At 44.6% G+C, this 20,361-nt stretch overlaps 1 protein-coding gene across 6 annotated transcripts in view; it reads left to right on the top strand.

Moving 5' to 3' along the window:
- The window catches only part of ripor1 (RHO family interacting cell polarization regulator 1), an 82,014-nt gene that overhangs the window by 34,441 nt on the left and 27,212 nt on the right, over positions 1-20,361 (top strand). For 4 of the 6 annotated variants that reach the window (XM_038301137.1, XM_038301135.1, XM_038301134.1 and 1 more), the window contains 15 exons: positions 2,522-2,645; positions 6,472-6,624; positions 7,991-8,069; positions 8,146-8,169; positions 8,242-8,295; positions 8,452-8,601; positions 9,330-9,393; positions 9,508-9,551; positions 11,304-11,429; positions 11,550-11,698; positions 11,835-11,937; positions 15,007-15,132; positions 18,485-18,610; positions 19,308-19,459; positions 19,588-20,218. In XM_038301137.1, coding sequence (XP_038157065.1) covers positions 2,548-2,645; positions 6,472-6,624; positions 7,991-8,069; positions 8,146-8,169; positions 8,242-8,295; positions 8,452-8,601; positions 9,330-9,393; positions 9,508-9,551; positions 11,304-11,429; positions 11,550-11,698; positions 11,835-11,937; positions 15,007-15,132; positions 18,485-18,610; positions 19,308-19,459; positions 19,588-20,218 — 2,079 coding nt within the window. In that variant the 5' untranslated portion in view covers positions 2,522-2,547. The remainder of the gene's footprint in view (positions 1-2,521; positions 2,646-6,471; positions 6,625-7,990; positions 8,070-8,145; positions 8,170-8,241; positions 8,296-8,451; positions 8,602-9,329; positions 9,394-9,507; positions 9,552-11,303; positions 11,430-11,549; positions 11,699-11,834; positions 11,938-15,006; positions 15,133-18,484; positions 18,611-19,307; positions 19,460-19,587; positions 20,219-20,361) is intronic. The other 2 variants (XM_038301138.1, XM_038301136.1) reach the window with 1 other exon arrangement.

Below are 20,361 nucleotides of genomic sequence, written 5' to 3'. Positions count from 1 at the left end.
CTGTTCAAAGGGAGTTTTTCCTCTCCACTGTCGCTACAAGCATGCTTAGTATGAGGGATTGCTGAAGAGTCAATGAGTCGATGCAATCAGCTGGTTTTCCTTAGATAGAAAACTTTGAATCAATCTGACTGGATGATCTGGTTGAACTGGAAAGTAAAATAAACTGAATAGAATTGAACTGACATGCTGTGATTGAAACCACTAACACAAAGTAGGGAGGCATCAGGTATTCATTTCACCATTTATTGTTTATTCAGATTAGGGCAGCAACCAATGGTTATTTTGCACATCGATTAATCTGTGGATAATTTTTTTCAATTGGTTGAATTATAATCTACCGTAATAGCCAAAGATTCCTTAGAAAATTTTTTTTATGAAATTGAACCAGGTGAAACTAAAACTTTTCCACTTGAGGAGTTCTGGATTTTATAGCAGATGATGGATGAAATTTTACTTTTTTATGTTAAATGAGAAAATGATTATACAGGTGCTGGTCATAAAATTAGAATATCATGAAAAAGTAGATTGATTTCAGTAATTCCATTTAAAAAGTGAAACTTGTATATTATATTCATACATTACATACAAACTCATATATTTCAGATGTTTATTTTGTTTAATTTTGATGATTACAAATGACAACAAATGAAAATCTCAAATTCATCATATCAGAAAATTAGAATATTACTGAAGACCAATAAAAACAAAGGATTTATAGAAATGTTGGCCAACTGAAAAGTATGAACATGAAAAGTATGAGCATGTACAGCACTCAGTATTTAGTTGGGCCTCCTTTGGCCTGTATTACTGCAGCAATGCGGCGTGGCGTGGAGTCGATCAGTCTGTGGCACTGCTCAGGTGTTATGATAGCCCAGGTTGCTCTAATAGTGGCTTTTAGCTCTTCTGAATTGTTGGGTCTGGTGTATTGCATCTTCTTCTTCACAATACCCCATAGATTTTCTATGGGGTTAAGGTCAGGAGAGTTTGCTGGCCAATTAAGAACAGGGATACCATGGTCCTTCAACCAGGTACTGGTAGCTTTGGCACTGTGTGCAGGTGCCAAGTCCTGTTGGAAAATGAAATCTGCATCTCCAAAAAGTTGGTCAGCTGCAGGAAGCATGAAGTGCTCTAAAACTTCCTGGTATGTGGCTGCGTTGACCCTGGACCTCAGAAAACACAATGGACCAACACCAGCAGATGACATGGCACCCCAAACCATCACTGACTGTGGAAACTTTACACTGGACTTCAAGCAACGTGGATGAAGTGCCTCTCTTCTTTTCCTCCAGACTCTGGGACCTTGATTTCCAAAGGAAATGCAAAATTTACTTTCATCAGAGAACATGACTTTGGACCACTCACCAGCAGTCCAGTCCTGTTTCTCTTTAGCCCAGGCAAGACGCTTCTGACGCTGTCTGTGGTTCAAGAGTGGCTTGACACAAGGAATGCGACAGCAGAAACCCATGTCTTTCATACGTCGGTGTGTGGTGGTTCTTGAAGCACTCACTCCAGCTGCAGTCCACTCTTTGTGAATCTCCCCCACATTTTTGAATGGGTTTTGTTTCACAATCCTCTCCAGGGTGCGGTTATCTCTCTTGCTTGTACACTTTTTTCGACCACATCTTTTCCTTCCCTTCGCCTCTCTATTAATGTGCTTGGACACTGAGCTCTGTGAACAGCCAGCCTCTTTAGCGATGACCTTTTGTGTCTTGCCCTCCTTGTGCAAGGTGTCGATGGTCGTCTTTTGGACAACTGTCAAGTCAGCAGTCTTCCCCATGATTGTGTAGCCTATAGAACTAGACTGAAAGACCATTTAAAGGCTTTTGCAGGTGGTTTGAGTTAATTAGCTGATTAGAGTGTGGCACCAGGGGCCATCAATTTTGAACCTTTTCACAATATTCTAATTTTCTGATATGATGAATTTGAGATTTTCATTTGTTGTCATTTGTAATCATCAAAATTAAACAAAATAAACATCTGAAATATATGAGTTTGTATGTAATGTATGAATATAATATACAAGTTTCACTTTTTAAATGGAATTACTGAAATCAATCTACTTTTTCATGATATTCTAATTTTATGACCAGCACCTGTATATTTTTATAATTTTGATGTAATTCCTGCTGTAAGCTCTGTCAGCTAAAAGCATGTTTTAGAGTCTCTATACGCCAGTTAATGATTAATGGATTGACAATTATTTCAGTAATTGATTAATCCAATTGTTTCAGATGTTAATGTGGGAAAGGGTTTAATGAAACACATTTCCTTTTTTCTCAAACCTAAGCAGATTCATAAGAGTCTGAAATGAGTGCCCATAATGATGAAAGATAAAAGAAGTTAAACCTGCTTGTTATTGTCTCTTCTTCACTGTGCTCTCTGATTTCTGAGGTTTTCTGGTGCTTTTGATATTTCTGTGCAGATATAACGGTGCATTAGATGTTGAAACGTTTCTGAATGTAGAGTTCACAACCTGACAGCTTAATGGATCTTTTTCCGCATTTCTGTCTTCTCCATACAGGGAGTCCTTCACGAACTCTGTCCACCATGTCTCTGTCCGTTCGTCCAGTCAGAAGGATCATTTCCAGGTCCATCACTAGGAGCCAGAGCTTCACTGGAGTTAACACCCAGGACAGGCCTTACAGGTCCAAACACCCACACTCTCTCATTATACCAATCATTTATATTATTATTATTATTATTCTTATTATTAATATTATTAATCCTGGATGTTTTTCACATTTCTTACCTTCATACAGTAGTAGCCACTCAGAATCTCCCCACTTTCCTTGATGGGTCCTTGGCTGGTGTTTGGCTGGTCTTTGGTTCGTCTTTGGCTGGTTACTTGGCTGGGTCCTTGGTTGGTCCCTGGCTGGTCTTTGGTTCGTCTTTGGCTTGACTTTGGCTAGCCCTTGGCTGGTCTTTGGCTTGGCCTTGGCTGGTCCTTGGTTGGTCCTTGGCTGGTCCTTGGTTGGTCCTTGGCTGGTCTTTGGCTGGGCCTTGGCTGGTCCTAGGCTGGGCCTTTGCTGGGCCCTCGGCTAGTCTTTGGCTGGGCTTTGTCTAATCTTTTACTGGTATTTGGCTCTTCCCTGGTTGGTCTTTGAGTGGGCCTTTGCTGGACCTTGGCTAGTCCTAGGCTAGTCTATGGTTGGTCTTTAGCTGGGCCTTGGCTAGTCCTTGGTTGGTCTTTGGTTGGGCCTTGGCTGGGTTTTGGCTGGTCTTTGGCTGGGCCTTGGTTGGTCCTTGGTTGGTCCTTGGTTGGTTTTTGGTTGGGTCTTTGCTGGGTCTTGGTTGGTACTTGGTTGGTTTTTGGCTGGGCCTTGGCTGGACCTTGGTTGGCCCTTGGCTGGCTGGGCCTTTGCTGGTCCTTGGCTGTGCCTTTGCTGGGCCTTGGCTGTGCCTTGGCTGGGCCTTTGCTGGTCCTTGGCTGGGCCTTGGCTGGTCTTTGGCTTGGCCTTGGCTGGTCTTTGGCTGGGCCTTGGGTGGTCCTTGGCTGGTCCTTGGGTGGTCCTTGGTTGGCCCTTGGCTGGTCCATGGCTGGGCTTTGGCTAGTCCTTGGCTAGTCTTTTACTGGTATTTGGCTGGTCCTTGGCTAGTCTTTGGCTGGGACTTTGCTGGACCTTGGCTGGTTGTTGGCTAGTCCTTGGTTGGTCTTTGGCTGGGCCTTGCCTGGTATTTGGCTGGTCCTTGGGTGGTCCTTGGCTGGTCTTTGGGTGGTCCTTGGTTGGCCCTTGGCTGGGTCTTGGCTGGTCCATGGCTGGACTTTGGCCTTCTTTGGCTAGTCTTTTACTGGTATTTGCCTGGTCCTTGGCTGGTCCTTGGCTGGTCCTTGGCTAGTCCTTGGCTAGTCTTTGGCTGGGCCTTGCCTGGTCCTTGGTTGGTCTTTGGCTGGGCCTTGGCTGGTCCTTGGTTGGTCCTTGGCTGGTCCTTGGTGGGCCCTTGGCTGGTCCTTGGTTGGCCCTTGGCTGGTCCTTGGTTGGTCCTTGGCTGGTCCTTGGTTGGCCCTTGGCTGGTCCTTGGCTGGGCCTTGGATAGTCTTTGGCTGGTCCTTGGATGGTCTTCGGCTGGGCCTTGGCTGGGCCTTGGCTGGTCTTTGCCTGGACCTTGGATGGTCTTTGGCTGGTCCTTGGATGGTCTCTGGCTGGGCCTTGGATGGTCCTTGATTGGTCTTTGGCTGGGCCTTGGCAGGTCCTTGGCTGGGCCTTGGCTGGCCTTTGGCTGGTACTTGGTTGGTTTTTGGCTGGGCCTTGGTTGGCCCTTGGCTGGTCCTTGGCTGGGCCTTGGCTGGTCCTTGGCTGTGCCTTTGCTGGGCCTTGGCTGTGCCTTTGCTGGGCCTTGGCTGGGCCTTTGCTGGTCATTGGCTGGGCCTTGGCTGGTCTTTGGCTTGGCCTTGGCTGGTCTTTGGCTGGGCCTTGGGTGGTCCTTGGCTGGTCCTTGGCTGGTCCTTGGTGGGCCCTTGGCTGGTCCTTGGTTGGCCCTTGGCTGGTCCTTGGTTGGTCCTTGGCTGGTCCTTGGTTGGCCCTTGGCTGGTCCTTGGCTGGGCCTTGGATGGTCTTTGGCTGGTCCTTGGATGGTCTTCGGCTGGGCCTTGGCTGGGCCTTGGCTGGTCTTTGCCTGGACCTTGGATGGTCTTTGGCTGGTCCTTGGATGGTCTCTGGCTGGGCCTTGGATGGTCCTTGATTGGTCTTTGGCTGGGCCTTGGCAGGTCCTTGGCTGGGCCTTGGCTGGCCTTTGGCTGGTACTTGGTTGGTTTTTGGCTGGGCCTTGGCTGGGCCTTGGTTGGCCCTTGGCTGGTCCTTGGCTGGGCCTTGGCTGGTCCTTGGCTGTGCCTTTGCTGGGCCTTGGCTGTGCCTTTGCTGGGCCTTGGCTGGGCCTTGGCTGGGCCTTTGCTGGTCATTGGCTGGGCCTTGGCTGGTCTTTGGCTTGGCCTTGGCTGGTCTTTGGCTGGGCCTTGGGTGGTCCTTGGCTGGTCCTTGGGTGGTCCTTGGTTGGCCCTTGGCTGGTCCATGGCTGGGCTTTGGCTAGTCCTTGGCTAGTCTTTTACTTTTATTTGGCTGGTCCTTGGCTAGTCTTTGGCTGGGACTTTGCTGGACCTTGGCTGGTTGTTGGCTAGTCCTTGGTTGGTCTTTGGCTGGGCCTTGCCTGGTATTTGGCTGGTCCTTGGCTGGTCTTTGGGTGGTCCTTGGTTGGCCCTTGGCTGGGTCTTGGCTGGTCCATGGCTGGACTTTGGCCTTCTTTGGCTAGTCTTTTACTGGTATTTGCCTGGTCCTTGGCTGGTCTTTGGCTGGTCCTTGGCTGGTCCTTGGCTAGTCCTTGGCTAGTCTTTGGCTGGGCCTTGCCTGGTCCTTGGTTGGTCTTTGGCTGGCCCTTGGCTGGTCCTTGGTTGGTCCTTGGCTGGTCCTTGGTTGGCCCTTGGCTGGTCCTTGGTTGGCCCTTGGCTGGTCCTTGGTTGGTCCTTGGCTGGTCCTTGGTTGGCCCTTGGCTGGTCCTTGGCTGGGCCTTGGATGGTCTTTGGCTGGTCCTTGGATGGTCTTTGGCTGGGCCTTGGCTGGGCCTTGGCTGGTCTTTGCCTGGACCTTGGATGGTCTTTGGCTGGTCCTTGGATGGTCTCTGGCTGGGCCTTGGATGGTCCTTGATTGGTCTTTGGCTGGGCCTTGGCAGGTCCTTGGCTGGGCCTTGGCTGGCCTTTGGCTGGTGCCTGGATGGTCTTTGGCTGGGCCTTGAACGGTCCTTGGTTGGTCTTTGGCTGGGCCTTTGCTGGGCCTTGGCTGGGCCTTAGTTGGTCCTTGGTTAGTTTTTGACTGGGCCTTGGTTGGTCTTTGGTTTGGCCTTGGTTGGTCTTTGGCTGGGCCTTGGGTGGTTCTGTGACAGTGGCGTTGGATGTAGTAGTTTGCCCTGAAATTGAAGGACTGACGGTTCAAGCCCCGACTCTGACTTTCAGTGTTGTTGTGTCCTTGGGCAAGACACCTTACCTGCATTGTCTACTGATGGTGGTCAGAGGGCCCGGTGGCGCCAGTGTATGTCAGCCATAAGGCGCTATATAAGTACATGCCATTTGGCTGGTCCTGGGCTAGTCCTTGGTTGATCTTAGGCTGTTCACCTACAATTCCTTTTTAAACATATAAAACATTCTTTTTGTCATTTGCGGACATTAATATCTAAAGAGAAGCGTCATCTCCTGGTCAGACCCTGTAATTCAGTGAAAGGGTGAAGTCAGAGTAGAAAAATATGCATGCCCAGGAGAAGGCCAGTGGATGGAAGTTGGAGGGGATTTTGCTGCCATTCGCTGGCTTTTGACTGGGAATAGCCATTTCGAACGGCTCCTAATGTAAGAGCATTTTGCCGTCCAAACACTCCAAAGCATCAGCAGCTTATGTTTCATAATGATTGTACTGCTAACTGATGGTAAAACCTGCGTATTGAAGCCAGATCAGCATATGAAGCTATAATGTGATGCATCTCAATTTTCAGGACCCTCTCAGTGTTCAGCACTCCTGGTATCAGCAGAAAGTCCAGCCGAGCCAGTGGGCTTTTCAGCATGTCCACCAAACCAAACCCACCGCCGAAAGTTCCCCAACCAGAGCGGCTGGATGAAGTCTACAGCGCCGTGAAGAAAGGCCTCCAGTGAGTTCTCAGATACATCCACCCATCATGAGCAGCGCCGCCGGTATAGAGCTGGGCAACGGTTTCCACCAACCTGATTCTGGTTTCAGGGGCAGATTACATATTTGATTTGAGAAGGTGAAAAAAATCCATGCCAGTAAAATTATTTCAGCAGAATCACCACGTCTGCTGGTACCTGTGGAGTTGACCTGGATCTGATGGAGAAGGCAGGGACTTATGTGATAAGGGTGATGGTAGGGAGACATAGAAAAGGTCGTTATTGCTGTAAAGCCAATGAAGATTCATCATTTGGTCCCAGTTTAGGGTGATAAAGGAAAAGTCCGGTCTGCCAGCAATAATCAATGGATCATTATTTAGACTTGATCAACAGCTGATACCACACCGCAATGACACAAACCTGTAGGTGGCAGTAGTGTTCTTTGACAAACATGGATGCCTCCAGTAAGGCACATTCAAATGAATATTACTCTGAATTAAAAACACTGATCATTTATTGAACAGTATGGAATAATTTTATATTTAAAGTACTTTCAGACGTTTGTATTCTGAATATGACCAGACTTTTCCTTTGATATTTTTCCAGTTTCTAATTAAAATATAAACAAAAACAGATCAGGTAGTATGTCTCCAGTCTTTTTGTTAATCTTTGTTAATCTCTGACTCCTGTCCACCAGAAACAAACCTCTTGGTAGAATGACATTTTCTTAATATATCTTAGACTTAGATTTAGACTCAACTTTATTAATCCCTTGGGATTATCCCTTCAGGGAAATTCTGGTTCCAGTAGCTTATGTAGAGTACAAAGAGTTAAAGCAAGATGCCATTAAAGATAAAAATACAAGAGACAATATAAAAAGTGTATATAGTACAAAAGAGCATAAAAAAGTTGTAATGTCCTGGAATATATTCTCTTTAGATGTACAAATATCTGCACAGTAGACAGCTAAGGAAAGACTACACAGTAGCTGACTTGGGGATTATTGCACTTGAACTGCAGAGATGGACTAACCTTTTAAATTAGTAAAAAATTACACTGGATTATATCTAGATCCACTGTAGGTGTTAATATTTATGAGCTCAGCCATGACACAGAGGTCCATTTCCTTTATCCTCTTAAGTCTTGTTAGGATGAGTCTGACCCCCAAAACGTAGCAACCAGAACTGTAAGTCAACTGAGTGGAAGTCTCCATAGCAACCAGTAATGCTGTCTGCCTGGGACCTGGTTGTACTGGAGGTTCGCTGTCCTACCATCTAAAGTGAAAATGAAGCAGAGTTTTCTGTACATGTGGCTAAATGTGGTTGATATGTTTAAGAGGAATAGAAAGAAGCAGCGGTTGTGTCTAATTCCTGGACTGCATTTTTTCAGGTCTTACCTCCAGCTCTACCAAATGGATCTGGAGAACATCAGCAGGCAGATTAAAGTCTCTAAAAGAAACTCCCGGCTGGTACGTTCAGCTGTAAAGTGCTGAATGTTCATGTCTTTAAATGCAAACACTGATGCTCTGATGTTTCCTCCTTCAGGGTTTCCTCTACGAATTAGATAAGGTGAGCTACAATCCATTCCTCCTCTTCCTGCAGTCTGGGAAAAACTGTTAAAACTCTGCTTTTCCCTGACAGCAAGTGAAGGTGATCGAGCGGTACATCACCAGACTGGAGTTTCATCTCAGCAAGGTAAGAGCAGCCCAGGCCTATAGCAGCTCATGTTTCGCCATCAGGAGGTCTATTTACTGCATTTCTTCTTATTGTCTGAAGATTTCTGAGTTTGCTGTCAGACCCTGACAGACACGCACTGCTGGGAAATAGTTATTATTGACGTTGTCTGCTCAGGTTGAGGAGTTTTATGAAGCCTACTGCCTTCAGAGGAAACTGAGAGACGGAGCCCACAAGATGGTGAAAGCTTACACGGCCAACCCAGGAAGCAGGGAGGCCAAGGAGAGTCTGGGAGAGGCCACTAAAGGATACAAGGAATGCACAGAGGTGAGATCAAGGGAACCTCTAAACCCAAGCATCACTTTCAGGTTAGGGGTCTCTCTCAGAGATTCCAGTGAGGCTGAGATTCTATTCAGTTTATTTCTATAGCGCCAATTTACATCACATGTCATCTCAAGGCACTTTCCAGTTCACCAGATCATCCAGTCAGATTGATCCAAAGTTTTCTATCTAAGGAAAACCAGCTGATTGCATCGACTCATTGACTCTTCAGCAATCCCTCACACTAAGCATGCTTGTAGCGACAGTGGAGAGGAAAAACTCCCTTTGAACAGGAAGACACCTCCAGCAGAACCAGGCTCAGTGTGAGCGGCCATCTGCTGAGGCCCACTGGGGTTCAAGGAGACAGAAGCAGACATAGAAAAAGAAGCATAGATACAAAAGGCAACTGTCAACCAGCTCCACAGGCGGCCCTGTCCAGGAAACACACAGCCAGGCAGACGAGCTCTGAGCCAGCTCCCATGTCAGAGGATGAAGAGAGTACATCCAGTTAGTCAAAGTCAGAGAATCAGGACTACACTGAAAAACAGGCCAAGCTCCAACATCTAGAAACAAAGGATGCAGTCACAGCCAAACAGGAACAGACCAGATGAAGCTACTATGAGAAAAAGCAGAGAGAGCAGGACGTTAGAGATTGAACTAACAGATTCTGCAGAGTGGGAGAATAGAGACAGAATGAAGCAAAATGATGATGAAATGATGTGTCCTGTTTGTAGAACATGTGTGTGATGGAGAATGACTTTGAGAACCAGCTCGGAGAATTCCACATCAGGATGAAAGGTAAGATCCCGTCACACATTTCATTGCTCTGAAACCTGGGTCACTGACACAGATCTAGAACCTTCCTTTCCAGATGGTCAGATTGCCTTCAGCGTCTCTCTTCTGATTTTTCAGGTCTTGCAGGATTTGCCAGACTGTGTGCAGGAGATCAGTATGAGGTTAGTGCCCCCCCCGTCATAGATCAATGCCCTCCTCTAAAGCCGGCATACACTGTGCCATATTTTTCAATCGTTGCACGCCGTTACAGCTCACACTGTACGAAGAAACTGCAGGGTTTAAAAGTTCACAGCTCACAAAGTATATTCTCACACTGTGCGACCCGACGCTCTCATGCGATGTGGGACTCAGCTCCGCAGTGAGATGGCGCTACTCTGACTCGTCTGTCCAGATGCCAAACTAGTAGAAGAGGAATATGAAGCTCACTAGAGTGAAACGCGCTGCCTTGGCTATTGGGGCAGTTTTTTGCTAAAAGTCCTAAAAAGAAAAGGCAACGACGTATTTGGACAAAGACATGGCACAGCAAACGTGGCTACTACGGTCTGTCAATTTTACAGAAAGAACATTTCACTCATTGCACCCCCTCGTTACCTCGTTCCCCCCTGTACACTATACCACGTACCATCAGGATGAAAGGCCCAAAAAGGGCTGAAAAATCGTACAGCGTATGCCCGGCTTAAGGGTGACATGGAATCGGCCTGTGCTGACCATACCCAGGGATTTAACAGCACTTTCTTTTAGATCTGTGTTAGTTTATTCTAAATCTGATCTAAAATCTGATTCTATATTTCAGGTCTTTGTTTATTTCTAACTGGTAAATTTCAGGGGGAATAACAAGAAGTGTCAGAATACTTCAGAATTCTTGGCTTCATCTTCCCTGAGAAGATGAAGCCAAGATTTATGAACTGGCTACGAAAACTTCTGGTTGTAGGAGGTCTGGCTAGTGGTATTCCTGCTGAGTCATAATGAGTGGCTTCCCTGAATTCACAAACACTTTAGTATAGTTTTGCTTTGGGGGCGGAACAGGTTACAAATGTTTATGATTTCTTATATATCTCTTTCCTAGTGAGGGAAAAAGCAGTTTAAGTCCGGGTATAATGGGCTTTTAGTGGCAGTCGGAACAGCTCACTGACCCATGTCTACACGGGTCAAACGACTCGCCAAGTGACCCGCGTTAAAAGATCGGCATGCTGTGGAAACACGTGAGCCGGGTTGACCCGCTAAATTACGTGATACCATTGAACGCAACGTATGGACGTCAACTCTGATTCCATTCGACAAACATGGAGCAGCTCTGATGAGACGGATTCAGTTAGATAACAGAGAGAAACAATAAAGCACACTGACTAAGCCCTGGCTTCCTCCATGTTGCTCTCTGTTGTTTACTTACCTGATTTCGGTCACACTGATGACGTCAAAGCTAAACCAGCGTGATGATGTCAGCAGACACGCAGCGGCGGAGGAGCAGAGCCCACGCAGCTGCTAGCGAGGGGTCAGACCAGCTTTTTTGCCAGTGGGAAAGGAGCCAAATACTGATTGTTAGTGGATCGACCCATGTTTGAAAACACGCGTTAATCCACTATTTTCAGTAGGAAAGACGCTTTATAGAAAAAATTTTGCCTTGAGTTGTGACATTTACTCAGAAGGTTAGCTTATAGCTTAAAATGAAGACAGAGAAAACTAGAAATGATTAAATTTAAAGACGTACATATAGCATAGAGAGAAAGGGATGACCCTATGTCCTCCTGCAACCTAAGCCAACAGCAGCACAACTACTAAGGTAACTCAGAGTGACCCGGATAAAGCCTCACAAAACAGGAAGGATTTAAGCTTTGTCTAAATATAGTCAGGATGTCTTGCTAAGATATGTAAATCAGTAAAAACAAAATCTATGTTTATGTATCTGTGTTTAGATTTTTATGAAATATGGCCGACAGCGCTGGAAACTGCGAGGAAGGATAGAAATCAATGCCAAACAAGTGTGGGACAACGAGGAGATGGTGTTCGTCCCCCTCATTAACGAGTTCCTCTCTGTGAAGGTCGGTGGCATTAGATGGATGTTTATAGCAGCTCTGCTAAAGACGGATCCAGGTTGACGGTACTTTCATTTAAATGTGAATGATGGACAGACATGAAATCCGTCCTCCTTTGTTTTCCAGGTGACTGAACTGAAGAGCTTAGCCAATCACGTGGTTGTAGGGAATGTTTCCTGTGAGATGAAGGACCTGTTTGCTCCACTCACCCAGGTGGTAGCTGTGGACATTAATGATCTCGGCACTCTTAAACTTAGCCTTGAAGTCACATGGAAGTAAGTTCTGTTTATAGGCCAAAAAAACCAACCATATGTCTTATAGTGTAGGTGATTAATTCCACATAAATGTGATCATTGTCTTGATTTGATGTGTTTTTTCTGTCTTTCTGCATCTCTTTCTGTTTTTCCTCAGTCCCTTTGATAAAGACGATATTGTTGTAAACAAAACACCAAGTATTGCGTCGCACATGGGCAGAACACCAGGGACGCCGTCCAAACGCATTCAACCCTTTCCTGTAAGTTCTAAGTGTGTGGAAAAAATCTTTCATTCCTTTAGAGACAGCATGAAAAGTCAGCTGAGTACAAAACATAGAGAGGAAAACAAGAAGAAAAGGGACAAGAAGAGAGGGACAAACCTAGAACAGATAATGGATGTCTATTCTATTAACATTTCTCTATCTGTAGAATGGGTCTGTTTTATTTCTTCTCAATTCAGAGGGCCTGTCGTTGCCTAGGGCCCCACATTTTCTAAACCCACCCCTGTCCCCCACTATACCTTTAATACCAAGTTACCTCTAAAAAAAGAGGTTCATACTTGGCAGAGAAAACTACATTTTTGATTTTGCTTCTTGAGGACTCTTTCACATTTATATGAAAAGTAAATCCTGTTTGGTTTGGTCTGGTACAGCAGCTGCTGTTGGAAGCATAACTTAAAGTAAAGCTTGATTTAATCACCAGATATTTTCATAACAGCAGGCAGTGCTGAGTTTGATAGGAGGGAAAATAACACGGCTGAATTCTCTTTTTAAATGATATCTATTAAATTTACCACTAAGGGCTTGATCTTCAGGGATTCCTAAAAAGAAGCGCTAAATTACATGTTTAATTTGTCTTAAGTGTGTGCAAAATGTTGGTGTGTGGTGCAAACATTATGCCGCAAATGCTTATATTAAATTCAAAAACACTTTAGTAATCACAAGGGGAAATAAAAGGTGTGCAAACTGTTTTGTTCTGCCCATTGAAATGAACAGATTGGGTGTTCTACAGACAGTTTGATAATGGCCGTTAAAGACATACGAGGTCCGAAGCCATGCTGTTAAAGTGGCTTCACTTTGGCCACATTTCAGTTTCAGATTTTGGAAAATCCCTTTGAATGTGTTAAATCTTTTCATTTTCATATCCTCTGCACATGAATTTGATGCATGTTGATGAGGATACACGTCTGCTGAATTGCAAACACAAATAACTAAGATCTGCTATGCAAATACAAACGTGTTTGAGGCTATTTTATGTGTGCAAACTTACTGCAGATCAGGCCCTAAGAGATAAATATAGCTGCAGAGACAATAATGATCTGTTCTGATGTCCTAAACTACACCACCTGTTTTTTTAACAAATACTGCTTATCCAGCTTCCTCCACTTTCCACTCCTCTCTTAAAGGAATAGTACACCCAAAACATGATTAGCCTTCATTTTCTACTCACCCCCATGCTGAACAACACTCTGGAGTACTTTTTTGATATCTCAAATGCATCTGGAGATCTGGGAGGCTTCTTGCTGACATTTAAATAATGGAGGTCTATGGTGTCCGAGACAGAAAGGTCCAAAAAGTCCCCAAAAAACGTGTCAATATTCCTCCATACTGCTCGTCCAATGTATTCCAAGTTTCCTGAGTGGGTAGCGTCCATAATTTACTCGAAACGAAGCCATTTAGAATGTTTTTAGAGCATAAACAGTAGTGTATAGAATTTCCTGAAAGCGCGCTCCTGCGAGTTCAAGACGCTACGGAAACCGCGGCAGACCAAACCAGATGAAAGTGGACCTTTCTGTCTCGGGCACCATAGACCTCCATTATTTGAATGTCAGCAGACAGCAGGAAGCCTCCCAGATCTCCAGATGCATTTGAGATATCAAAAAAGTACTCCAGAGTGTTGTTCAGCATGGGGGTGAGTAGAAAATCATCTTTTGGGTGTAGTATTCCTTTAAGGCCTGAACACACCGGTTGGTATGACTTTTTAAACTCATGCCCATTAAATTTCAATCAACGCTAAACGCCACGACCTCTGAGGGAGGATTTTCTATCGGATCAAACGCAGAATCCGATTAGGTGTGTTCTGCCGTTTTTGGGGGATTTCCTCCCAAAATCAACCTTTTCTGCAAATAAACTGTTTAACCAGGAATAGGAGGTTTTATTTTATTTTTATTTTTTAATATGTAAACTTGTATTATTCTGTGAATTGTTTATATTTTATTAAAACTATAAAGAAAACTGTAATTTATAAGGATGTAATCAGCCATTTATTTAGTGTTAATAAGAATCAGGAAAGCTGCAGGATGAGGCTCTATGTCCGGTCAGCAAAGAATAATCAGTGGATCATTATTTATACCTAAAACTAATACATTTGCGATGAGTTCATAAATTTAGCATTAATCAGTAAAAAATGTAAAGTGATGCTTGGGTTCAGAGGTTCCCCTGATCTCACCTCTGTGCATTCCTTGTATCCTTTAGTGGCCTCTCCCAGCGGCCATTTTTGCCCAAATATTGTAACCCCTCCCTCCTGCCATCTTCCAGCAGTGACGTCACGGTGCGGTAAGCCTAGCGCCATTCTCCCCGCTTTACAAGCAGAATCAATGGGAACTACTAGACACATCTGCAATCAACAACAATTATTGAAGATTTCCAGAGGACTTCACCATTGAAATTCACCAGAGCTATAGTGAAACTGACAATACCCACGTGCATGGCAGCTGGATGTTGGAATACATCGGGTAAAAGTGGAAAAAAGAGTTATTCCACCTTTCTGATTGCTGATCCTCCATGGACGGGTTGGTCGTTGGATTGCCAACTTGAAGAGGGAGGATTTACCATCGAACTTCTGGCCAGAGAAAAAACACGTAATATGTAGCCAACATTTGGAAGAAGAATGTTTTCAAGATGACTTGGATAATAGCGCGTTGTGACAAACACCAGATACAGCACTGGGACTTGATCAACAGCCGATACCGCACCGTGACGTCACAAACCAGTAGGTGGCAGTAGTGTTCTTTGACAAACATGGATGCCTCCAGTAAAGCACATTCACATGAAAATTACTCTGAATTAAAAACACTGATCATTAATTGAACAGTATGTAATAATTTTATATTTAAAGAACTTTCAGAAGTTTGAATTCTGAATATGAGCGGACTTTCCTTTAATATTCGAGTTCGTCCTTAAAGGAACCCCAATAGGATTCCCATTAGAATCCACTCAGACTGTAGGAGCCACATCCGGTGGTTCAGGCAGGCAGCTGTAATTCAGCAGCAGCTGATTCTTAACTGCTCCGTCGCTCTTTGCTCCACCTGATGCCTCTTGGACCATCAGTCCCAGCCACAGTGTCCAACCCGGCAGCAGCAGCAGCAGCAGCACTGGCCTCTCATGGACATCTTCAGAGGAAAACTTAACCAGAGCTGCCCCTGTCGGGACCACTCCCCAGAAACACTCAGTGCAGTAAGTCAGTAGTTTAGCTGTAGTCACCGTTAGACGGCTCAGTGTCATATGGGGGGTCGGGAACGTATGGAAGGTTTCTGATTTTTACAAGATGTGTAATTCACTATAGGCAGAGATAGGATCTTTTTGGGGGATTAATAAAGTATGTTTGGATTAAATAGATTTTTCTTATAAATAAGAACAGGAGATTCACTGCATTGCATTCTGGGATTTGGCTGTTTCCTCCTGTCAGCTCTACTTAGGAGCAGTTAAAAGGTGACGACGGAAGAGACAAAAGGAAAAAAATATGCATAGATTTTAGACTTTTTTTTCTACAAACACAAAATAAAAATAGGAGTTTTCCAGGTCTGCTCCTCTCTGATTATTAAACAGCAGAACTGGAAACACGGCATTAGGAAACTCCTGGAGGATTTCTATATACACAACTAGTTGGTCTGATTACAGATTTAAAGCAAGTCAAGAATTTAAGGTGGAAAATTTAAGACGTGGGTAACAACTGGGTGGTCTAAACCTGAGCACATACTTTATCCATCCCACTTCCACAAAATCAGCAAGAAATGTAGAAAAAATTCCCCAAAGGTTTCAATTCAATTCTATTCAGTTTATTTCTATAGCTCCAATACTCATCATGTCATCTCAAGGCACTTTCCAGTTCACAAGATCATCCAGTCAGTTTTCTATCTAAGGAAAACCAGCTGATTGCATCGCCTCATTGACTCTTCAGCAATCCCTCACACTAAGCATGCTTGTAGCGACAGTGGAGAGGAAAAACTCCCTTTGATCAGGAAGAAACCTCCAGCAGAACCAGGCTCAGAGTCAGCGGCCATCTGCTGAGGCTGACTGGGGTTTAAGCAAACAGAACATAAATGTTTGAAAAGTGATGTCGACCTCTTCCAGGAAACGGCTAAGCTAACTGCTTCTTCTAGGACAAAACCTTGTCAATGTTAAATCTTCCAAACTAGTTCCAAACCCTTCATGGCATGAAAGCCTAAAAAATGACCCAGCCGCTTGTTTGATTCCCCCCGGTTCTGTAGAAACCTCCATCTCCTTCTAGCCAGTAGAAACTCTTATTTTAGTGAATTTAGTGGAGGGGAAATGTGTTTAGGATTTAGATTTTGGTGTTTTAGCTGCAGTCACAGGAGGCAAGCGCTCAGCTGGAAAGTCAGAAGGTTCACATTGACAGATGTCTTCTCTTTCTGTTCAATTTATATGATTAATCAGAACACGGACGAAATGAAACATTTGGAAAACAAAAGTTCAGCTTTCCTTCAGCTGATCAAATATTGTATGGCGTAGTTAGCATTTCTAAAACCTGTCTGGTTTCTGGCTGAGAGTTTGGAGGAATTCATGAGGTCTGATTCCAGCAATCAGCCTCATCACAGGATGGGATGGAGAGAGCATCGCCAGACAGGCCAGATCCGACCACCCAGAGCAGCAGCACTGGCCCAGACCGGCTCTGTTTACCCAGGAAGTTTCCTCTGATGATGGGAGGCTCTTAGATCTTCAGCTCTGTCTGTGCTGAATCGCCCCGAAAGTCTGTCCAGTTTGGTGACTCTGGGTTCGGTTGGTGATGGTCCAACGCTCCTTCATCCCCCTTCAGTTCAGTCTTTGAATCCAATACGTCTTCTACACAAAACACTCTGCCTGACCTTCATCACAAAGAGCTTGAAGAAACAGACTGTAGTGATTTTGTTTCTATGTTACAGAGAGAATTCTATGGAAGAAAAACAGTCTCATGGAATCTGTCTTTCTTTGTACTCTGAATTTTAAACAATGAATTGTTTTACACATTGAATTCCTTACACTGAATTTATATCTGGTAAAAATGTTCCTGCACAAAATTTATCTGCACAAAATTCAGCTGCAAATGTGTGACCTTTTGGTGAACTCAAGCCAAAGCAATCTACACTTGATACAGCTGAGCAGTTTCTCGCCAATGAAATGAGCTCATTTGGTCACGTGACACAACAGTTGGGCATAGCTGAATGAAACTGAATGAGGAGTTTTTGATTACAAAACATCAGGTAGCTACTAATAGACGTCCATCAGAGTTTTCCATCTAATGGGTCTGGGTGAAATAACTGAGCCGATCACAGATAGTGCGGCACCCCCGTCTGCCAAGGCTCTTGGTTTGATCCAGAAGAAGCGGCCGGCGGCAAACTCCCTTTTTCTTTTACTGACAAAATGAGTTCACCAGCATAATTTTTTACAGATGAATTTTCCCCACATAGAAATTCAATGTAAGGAATTCAGTACTAAACAAATTCATGTTTAAAATTTGGTGTGCAAAAAATTAACAAAAAGATTTCTATGAGACTGTTTTGCTTCCATAAAATTCATACAATGAAAAAAATAGAAATAAGTAAATACTGTCTTAAATTAAAGGTATTTGGCCTTAATTTGAGCAGGTAAATAAGATGATTTGCTAATGGAATGAGTTTTTTTACTCCTTAAATAATATGCACTTGAAATAAAACAATGCAATTGGCAAAGTGTCACACTTCCTCAATCCAAGAAAAAAATGCACTTATTTTAAGAAAAAATGACTTACCTAGATGTAAAGTTTTTGCAGTGTAACATACCAGGTAAGATAGTCTGGATAAAGCATAAAGGATGAAGAGTCAAAACTGTGAGTTGCTCCAGTAACGGCGCTGATTGGTTCCTCTAATTGGCTTCTTGGTTTTTAACTTCCGAGGCTGAACCTGTCGATACGAACATTACAAACCTCAGGTTCACCAGTCAAACCTTTCTCAGAAACCAAAGAGTTCCCTGAATTTTGGGAAATGTCTGGTTTCCAGTTTTGGGAGTGTCACTGTGGGGACGGAGTTATGACAGGACTCAAATGCAGACACAAGAGGTTGAGGTGGTTACTTGAATATTTAATTTACCAAAAGTACAACAAAAGCAAAAAACATAAATCCACAAAAATCCTGAAAACCAAGAATACTCACAAGAAGAAGGGGACAAAGCAATGACGACAAACCAGTAAAGAGTGACTGCACAGGAGAAGATTATATCGCAGAGAGAAACAAAGACCAGGCTAATAAGCAGATTGGGAGCAGGTGTGAACAGAGGCTAGAAGGGTGCGAGGGAAAGGAGACTGACACAAGAGGGCAAACAGGAAATATCTAAGAACTCAAACAAAATCAAAAATTATTATTAATTATTAAATACCTAGAATACAAGAACTCAAAATAATATTTGAACAAAACCAAAGCCATGACAGGGAGGACCTTTGCCGAGAGATCCTGGTTATGTTTCCTGGTGACAGAAGGAGGTAGGAAGGTGGAGATGAGCTGGAGATTACTGCTGAAACATCAGACCGATCTTTGTCTCTGCTGCTCCGTTTCAGATCTCTGACCGCAGCCATGATGACGAGGAGAGGGAACCTCCCTGGTCTAGCTCCACAGACTCTTCCGATGACTCCTACGGCCGTCGGTCGTCCGCGCCACGGGAACCTGTTTCTCCGCCTCACATGGTAACACTGCGGTCCTCCATGCCATGTTAAGCTTTCAGCATCTCTACCTTGTTAAGTTTTTTTTGGGTTTAAAGTCGGGTCGCATTACTTTTCTCCGGTGTATCTACTGCGCTGACCTGCTGATGCTGGTTTTAGCTGGTTCTGAGTTCTCTGCAATACCTTCTTGTATAAGATGTATATGAGACAGAAGAAGCTGTTGAACCTGTAAAAACAAAGGCTAAGTGATGACGGTGTTGGAGCACTGTCTGTTTGAGAATAGTCTCTGTTAGTCATCATTACTGACTGTAAACATTGGCTTTTGTTTTTCCCAACCTTATCCAGGTCAAGCTGGCTCACGGCATAACTCGGGGCCTCTTTACTGTTTAGCCTTCCTGTTCTCTGTAGGAAGTCTTGCTCTCACTCAAAACAAACATCAAATACGTTGCTGATACTCCTGCTTCCTTCACATCTTTGCTTCTTCTGAATGATGAGAACAGCTCACTGATGGAGGAAGTAGCTTTGTTACCACATATACACCATGCAGCATTCTTGCTACCTACTAGCATTTAGTTATGATGAGTTCACTGACAAAAAAAAGGATCAGATTTATAAGTTTCCTGCTGGTGATGGCCCTTCAGGGACAGCTCTATTCAATAACTGATTTCTAAATGCTTCAGTCATCTGAGTGGTAATCCTGTGTGTCTGTCTGTTTGCCTAGGACGGCTCTGGGAGCTCCACCATTGGACCCTTATCTTTTTCTTCTCCACAGCCTAAACCTCGCTCCCAACCTGCTTCATCCTCCATTCCTAACGGTAGTCCTGCTTTAGAGACTTGCAGGGTCCAAGTCTCACATCCAGCCGAGAGCTCCAGGCATGTTTGGGAGGTTTTGGGGGGCTGTTTGTCTCATTTTTAACCCTCATATCTGTGGATCACCATGATTGTCACCATGATCCAGCAGCCAGAGATCTTTGCCTAACTATATAAACTGATCATTGCAGGAACAATGAGGAGGAACAATTAGGGCTGCACCATAATGAGGAGCTGGATTCAGTGGGAACCATCAGCCCCATCTCAGACCATGGACAGCCTTACGGTCGCTCTCTGAGTCACATTAGCGAGAGTAGCACCGATGGATTTGTGGCTTCATCAGTCGGCGACTCTGCAGATAAAACCTCTCAGGTCTCTGGTATCTCCATCAGTGACATAGAGGTTCCCAGCAGAGCGTCTGAGACAGAGAATCCTACTCTCACACGCCCTGAGATGTCACCCAGCGTCTCCTTGGTGGAGAGAAGCCCAGCAGCCAGTCCTAGTGCAGAGCTACTCGTTTATCCATACGACGATTCCTTCTCGTCCCAGACTGAGAGAGATGAACAGGATTCTCTGTTTGAGCCAAAGACGATATACGAGGACTTGGAGGACTCCCTTACAGACACAGGCAGCAGAAATGGGACCTACAGAGCCCAGAAGGTGCTGGTTGAAAGTGTGGGACAAGGACCTCTTGGTGTGGTCGACAGCGAGCTGGAAGACTCTCTGGAAATTCTGCTTACAACTCTGGATGATTATAGAGGACAGTTTCCTGAGCTGCAAGGTCTGGAAGACAACCTGAGGCTGCTGCAGGTAACCCTGAAGGTAAGACTGGGCAATAAGAACATGCTTGTAGAGCATGCTGGTGAAGATTCTCAGCCAGGTCAGAGTCATTCCAAAAAAGGTAAAAACAATCCACTGGACTTTGTTTCGCAGTTTGAGGACGTTTCTCTTCCATCCAGGAAGCT

This window comes from Cyprinodon tularosa, unplaced genomic scaffold, assembly GCF_016077235.1.
Source record: "Cyprinodon tularosa strain WSP-4 unplaced genomic scaffold, ASM1607723v1 ctg461, whole genome shotgun sequence".
Classification (NCBI taxonomy): Eukaryota; Metazoa; Chordata; class Actinopteri; order Cyprinodontiformes; family Cyprinodontidae; genus Cyprinodon; species Cyprinodon tularosa.
This window is presented reverse-complemented; position numbering and strand designations above follow the sequence as displayed.